The 6811-nt window shown below is 41.8% G+C and overlaps 1 protein-coding gene across 1 annotated transcript; it reads right to left on the bottom strand.

Moving 5' to 3' along the window:
- Positions 1-2208: 2208 nt before the first annotated feature.
- gdnfb (glial cell derived neurotrophic factor b) lies at positions 2209-6366 on the bottom strand. Its single transcript, XM_050050581.1, has 2 exons — positions 4892-6366; positions 2209-3976 (listed from the first exon to the last, which is right to left on the bottom strand). The coding sequence occupies exons 1-2, from the start codon at positions 5124-5126 to the stop codon at positions 3411-3413; spliced, it is 801 nt and encodes a 266-aa protein (XP_049906538.1). The 5' UTR covers positions 5127-6366; the 3' UTR covers positions 2209-3410.
- Positions 6367-6811: the final 445 nt, after the last annotated feature.

Genomic DNA, 6811 nt, shown 5'->3' with positions numbered 1-6811 from the left:
TAACTCATTTTTTATGAATGTTACATTTATGTAAAACCTGTGTGGCATAGTGTTTGAAACTTGAGTTTTTCTCTTCAGTGTAGGCTGATTGTTAAAGGGACAGTTCACCCCCAAATCAAAAATACATATTGTAATGGACTGGGTGACGTGATGTTTACCGTATGGATTCTGTCACTGTCAGCGAAATTGTGTGATTTAAGACGATATGAAGCCTGTCAATCAATACTAGCACCTATGGCAGTGATCTGTGTGAGATACCCACCTGTGATTGGCACATGTTTGAGGAGGGTGGGTTGTTGTTATTCCTGCTAGTTCATGTGGGAGTTGTTGAAGAATCCACTAATGCAGGAAACACCTTGTAAAGCAGACAGGTTTGTTGCTTTGGCGTTGGCTACGGCCCACAATAGCCTGTGTTAAGTTAATGAATAAAAAGCCAGCGAAACAAGTTCATGCCTGGTAGTCTCATTGTCAAGGGACGCTACAATATTTTTCCTCCTACCTGTAATGCTGTTTTTCAATCTAGATGTTTTTGGTGTGAGCTGCGGTGTTGGAGATGTCAGCCACAGAGATGTCTGCCTTCTCTCAGGTGTAATGGAACTAGATGGCATTCAGCATGTGGTGCTCAAAAATACCAAAAACATACATTTGAAAAACTCAACAGCAATGTCTCTTTCCAGGAATCATGACCCAGTTTCTCAAGACAATCCACAGACCTTGTTGTGAGCAGTATAAAGTAGGAACTATTTTCCTCCAGCTGAACTACACTGCCGATTGTATCACTGTGCAAAAGGAAGCATGCATCAACTGCTAGCTCACCTAGCACCACTGAACTAGCTAATGCTACAGCTTAGCCGAGGACACCATTGATGTTTACATCTCACGCCGTCACAAGCACAAGCCTTTTTTCCATGAGTACATTCATGCTTCCTTCTGCACGGCAATACAGTTAGTGGGTGTAGTTCAGTAGAAAGAAAGTAGTTCCTCCATGAAACTGCTCACTACAAGGTTCTGGAATTTCTGGAAAGAGACATTGCTGTTGAGTTTTTCAAATGTATCTTTTTTAGCCCTTTGAGCACTACATGCCAAGTGCCATCTAGTTCTATTACACTAGAGAGAACGCAGACATCTCTACAACCGACACCTCCAACACTCGGCAGCTCACACCAAACATCTAGACTGATAAATAGCACCACATGTAAATGATGTGTTTTTGTTTATTTTGGGGAAACTGTCCCTTAAAAGCAGTCAATTGACCTTTCGCTAAGCCCCGCCCCTTTGTGATGGGCCGACAAGCTGTCGCAGTAAGCATGGAGCCCACACTGTAACTAACTGCACTCCCTGAAGAAATATTTTCATATTTTTGTTGGAAAAATTAAAGAGTGATTCCAGAGAGAAGCAGCCAGAGGGGTCTACAGTCTGTGTTTGAAGGATATATCCAGGATGTCAAACTGACTCAGCAGCAACAACAGGTTAAAAAGACAAAGATAGTTAGAAGCTAAAGCCGAACTATAGGCTACAGATCACAGTGTAAAAGTGAACCACCACATCACTGCTGAACGCCACACAAGACAATGAATATAAAGGGAAACTTTGCTGATATTGAACCAGCTGTGTGGCATCACAGTGTGTGCTGTTGAACAGTGTTTGGCTTCGAAAGTCAAACAACCTTCATCTGCACACACTGTGATGACACACAGCTGGTTTAATATCAGCAAAGTTTCCCTGCTTCCCTTCACTGGTTCCTGTACAGCAGGGTCGCTCTTTTTTATCACTGTTATAATCATTACAAAGCAAAAGCAGCATGTGTACACATTCAGTAGGCTATATCTTCAGTAGCTAGCTAGCTAACCCTACACTTTTCAGGGTCTGATTTTGGTTTTGGAACAGGGAAGAAACGTATATCTTTTTCCAACCTCTCCAGGTAACGAGTATCATTAATACACGACGTGCCCCAGGCACAACATTTAGCTCCAAATCCACAAAACCAGCCTGAAGATGAAGGAAATCTGAAATGACTGCATTAGAGTCAATGGAGCACAGCTGTGTTGTTGTCGGACCCTGGTCTGAGCCGCCCTGATGCTACGCTATGATTGGCCAGTCTGCATCCTGGGGTGGGACTTAGCAAAGGGTCAATGCTAAGCTCATCCATAAATGACTGTAACACTATGTCCTGTGTGTGAGTAATTACATACACACTACACTGTGTAGAATACATTTATTATTAATCATATGAGACAATTTAAATGTGAATACCGTATAAAAATAAAGCTGTAGTTATGTTTCTTAAGTGAGGAAGTCTTATTTCACTAACACAGCAATTCATCTGAGAGGAGGACGTGACATTAGCAGTGAATGAACAACGACTCTTCTGAATATGACAATGAAAGGTTTTGATATTTTCTCACTTCATTAATTAAAAACCAAAACAGGAAACAATGCCATGAAATGATACTAAAATTGTGGAACATTGTAAATGTTAAGATAATGAGGTGGGTTTACTGTGAACGAAAAGCCTTTAAAGGTGTCCTGTGGAGTTTTTGAACACTAGTAGTGCTGTAGAGCAAAGAAGCTGAGTGATACAAAAGTAAAGGCAAAGAAGAAGATTGCAGGCTAATGAACATGTATGTAAAAAATGCATGATTTAAAAATATTCTTTTTAAAAATCAGCTTGGCAAATGTTTTATGTGGAAGAAAACATATTAAACTCTTTTGTTCGAACTATAGGATACACAAAATGTCTTTTTTGGTGCGAATCACTGAACGCACACGTGACTTTTGTTTGTTTCCTCCACAGGGCACCTATAAAAGATCATTTCACAGTTTAAACCACTCAGTCTTTTACTGCATTTATATGGAAATAAATCATAAACCTCTTCGATTAAAACCTTTGGCACACTCTGAGATATCACATTACAGTAATAAATAACATGTATTCTTTTTATAAAAAACAAAATAAATATCAATAAGTTAATAAATTCAAGATTTCATAAATACATTTCATATGCGTTTAACTTTTTCTGTGTAACATATGTGCTATACAGTAGACAGAGTGAGTTTGCTGAACCATCTGTTGTGTCTGATTGATTTCAGTCCTTCATGTTGAGTATCCAGGGAAACGTTTAAACTCACACTGAACACATTAACGACGTCAGGTGTAAACTGTAAAGGAAATTGGATGTGATTGAGCCATGAAGGAGGAGGAGGAGAGGATAATTTCTAAAGACTGCAGTGACGCCACCTCGTCGCCATGTTTACTCCGTTACTGTTGAACTCATGTCATAAACGGCCACACGACGCCTGAAAGTTTCCTCACAGTGAGTAAGATAAAAAAAAAACCAAACACTCAACATAATTCTTCAAAGTGGGAGTCAACGTAAAACTACATAAATCCTGACACCAGCTCGCACTCCCTACACACAACCACACTTCCTGGCGGAGTGCTTCCTCACGGTATGGTAGACGAGGTTGTCATCCAGAAACGAGAGATCATCGTCAAACGCTATTGGCCGACAGCAAGCCTGAGGGGGCGTGTCTTTGTGAGGAAGCTTCCTGTTGTGAGCCAGGTTGTAAAGGATTTTGTCATAGTTGGTTTCTGACTTCCTGCAGGGTCCAGAGCAGTACCTGAATATCATCTCCTCGCTGGAGCGGTAGCCCAAACCGAGGTCCGTCACATTGAGTTGAATCTGTTTGAGCACGCAGCCCTGTCCTCGTCCATTACCTCTTCCTCCTCTGACCTTCCTCCCCGTCTCCCCTCCTCTTGCTCTTCCTCCTCCACTCTGCTGGCTCGCCCCCTTCTTCCTCTCCCTTCTGTTTCGAGATCTGCTGCTCAAGTCTTCTTTGGAGGGGGAGGAGGTGGTGTAGGACGAGGTAGATGTGGACACGGTGGATGAGGAGGAGCGACGTATTCTGCTGATGGTCACTTTGATGAAGTCCACCACGTCTTCAAACTCATTTGGAGCGGGCTCCTCCATGGTGTCTGAAACGCATCAAGAGAAATGCCATTCTTACAAGGGCGTGTCACATTGGACAGCACATATTGTTTCACTTTAACTCATCACTCTATTGAACAGATGGAGCGTTGTGTCAGAAACTACACATGCAAAAGCGGAAATGGTACACATTGTGTTTTTTTTTACTGCAGAGGAATTCCATTTGAACTGATTCATCCAAGTTACAAATGGATCCCATTCTTATTTCTGCACCAGAGTGTTGTATATTTGGGAGGACAAGCTGCATTATAGATACAGCAGCCTCCTTGTAGCCTCGTGGCACATACTGCTAGAGCTGAAGTAGTGGATTGACAGACAACTATTGTCATTTTTTATAGCAAAAAAATCCAACACTCATTAGTTCTAGCTAAATAAAGGATAAATTAAATAAAAATCAATAAATTATAACATTTTATAAACTCAAAAAATATTAGAAAATAATAATTTAAATCCTTTTTTAGTTGCCAACTCATTCAATTCTGTTCCAAACTCATTAACCTGTCATATGTGGGTGTTGCACACTGTGGGAAAGGTATGAAGATATCAAAATCAGCTCTAAATGAGGCCAGCCTAACTGATAAGCAGGTTAGAGGCCAAATTAAAGCACTATTGCACATGTTTCAATGCACTATAAACTCCTTTGACATAAGTTTTTAATATCAAAATTTAGTGCACACATTGTATTTTTCCTTAAGTGAAAATATGCCTCTTCCACATGTTTTCAATTTGGCAAAATCTTGAAGCACTTTTTCTGTTAGACACAGATAACAATACCATTATTTGTTTTAGAAATAAATAAATAAATAAATAATCCAAGACTCAGCAAGCCTGCTGGGTGTAAATGACTTATTGGGGTGTTTTTGGCACTTTGGACACTCCATACAAAAACCACAGGCTCTTACATTTTTCTCCTCCAGCCAGCGTCTCTTCCCAGTCCGCTGTATCCCCCTCAGCGCGGCTGATGCCCGGGGAAGTGACAGACAGGCGGATCTGAACCGGCGGGAGCTCCAGGGGAGTCTCGGCGGCGCGCCCTCTCCTCTTGGCGGACGTGGACTGCGTTCGGCTCCGGAGCAGCCGGCTGGCGTGCACGGCGCTCAGCAGTATCAAACAAGTGGTCAGGCTATCCCATAACTTCATTGTCCACTTCAGTCCGACAGAAGGACATGGCGCGATGAAAAATCAACAGGTATCATCTGGCAAACGCGATTAACAGCATGTTGGAGACGCTCAATAGTTGGAGAGGAAAAGGTGGGGCTCATCAGCTCGGGTTCCTGCCACTGGAAAATGGTGAGGATCCGTGTGTTATTGCCTGCGCACTGTAAACTGTACGATATCACTTGTGCCAGCTGGCAGACGCCGTGCAGCGTGGCGCAACATCCAAGCAGGCGCAAAACCAAAAGGCAGAAGCGCAAAATGCAAAGAGTGCGCTCTGAAGTTGTTTGCAAATCCAACGACGCTTTGAAGCCAGAAATTCCTCCCAGTATGCGATCTATAGGTTTTCATTCAGTGCGCACGGCTCCTATTGCACAATGCAGCGCCTCCTGTCCATCCCCACTCACCATCAATCCTGACTGAGGAGAAGGAGAGGTCTAACAGGAGAGATGGGAAGTGGTGGTGACGTCTGATGGACCATCCTCTGCCTCTTCCTGTCTCCACCCATGCAGACTACACAGAGGGATGGGGTCCAAATTCATGACTGAACTCCAGGTTCCAGAAGTTGGTGAGGGTAGAGGAGCTGTGTTATGAAAGAGGCTCAGTCTGTGTACTCAGATGGCTGAGAGCGAGAGCGAAGTTTCACACTTTCCACTAACACTACTCCAGAATCCACATCCTGCTTTTTAGTGTTTGGTTGATATTGGATGGGAAATGTGTTTCTAATCAGCCAGTCAAAACAGACTGAGTAGATTGTGTTGCTACTTATAACCACAGTGGGATAGAAATCACACTGTTTTGCAGTTGATGAGCAGATGACATCTAACATCAGGGGAGTCAGAGCTGATATCCATTACAGCAACTGGGGGGTTAACTTTGGGAAATGTGCCAGAAGAAAACATTATTTTGGTTTGGTTTTGCATAATCTGAGATATATAGAGTCATTTTAGTTTATTCCTGTGCACAAATGTTCAACATGTAAAGTGCAACTGACTCAAAATGTGCAAAAGAACATCTCAAAGACATGTTAATGGTGTTGAAATAAGTGGAATTGGCTCAATAATTACTGAGCGATAATTGACTTGTACTATGATATACTGTTGCTGGGACACACAACAAACTGTACATGGTTCATCTTACTGTGTGTGTTTTGTGAGTGATCCTGTTAAACAAATTAAACACCTGCAAACTGCATTTTAAAGACGGTTCATCAATATGAAACCTAGCACTTTACTATGACTGAAGCTGCAGATTAAATCACATTGTGAAAGAATGTCAGTGGGACTGTAAAGTAAATTTCATTGTGTCAAATTACATTGTTGTAATGTGTGTGTGTGTGTTTAATGATTAAAACAAGAGCAAAGTGATCTGAGGAGTTTATGTGCCTAATACTGCACACTGGACTAGCCACTGACATAACTTTGTTCAGGTGTCCACTTAGTTTTGGCTTAAGTTAGCTATTGATACCAAATCAAGCAAAAATCATTGAATGCTACAGTATTTTTCAAACTTCTACAGAAAAAGCTGCATATTTCGCAGCCTTTATGAGCAGGAGAACATCATAAAATAGTGTTCAACAAGGTTTTCAATCGCATAGAAATCAAATTTATATTGTCTGCTCTGGTAAATGCACTTTCCTAAATAACAGGTGATGCTGAGCGCACATCGTT

The sequence above is a fragment of the Epinephelus moara genome, chromosome 8 (assembly GCF_006386435.1).
Source record: "Epinephelus moara isolate mb chromosome 8, YSFRI_EMoa_1.0, whole genome shotgun sequence".
Lineage (NCBI taxonomy): Eukaryota > Metazoa > Chordata > Actinopteri > Perciformes > Serranidae > Epinephelus > Epinephelus moara.
The sequence above is the reverse complement of the archived record's forward strand: the minus strand, read 5'-3'. Positions and strand labels throughout refer to the sequence as shown.

Excerpts from the sequence above, each read along its gene's own strand:
- gdnfb (XM_050050581.1), bottom strand. The coding sequence starts at position 5,126 with ATGAAGTTATGGGATAGCCTGACCACTTGTTTGATACTGCTGAGCGCC. Across the intron at positions 3,977-4,891 it reads GCTGGCTGGAGGAGAAAAAT|ACACCATGGAGGAGCCCGCT; the intron begins GTAAGAGCCTGT and ends GATGCGTTTCAG.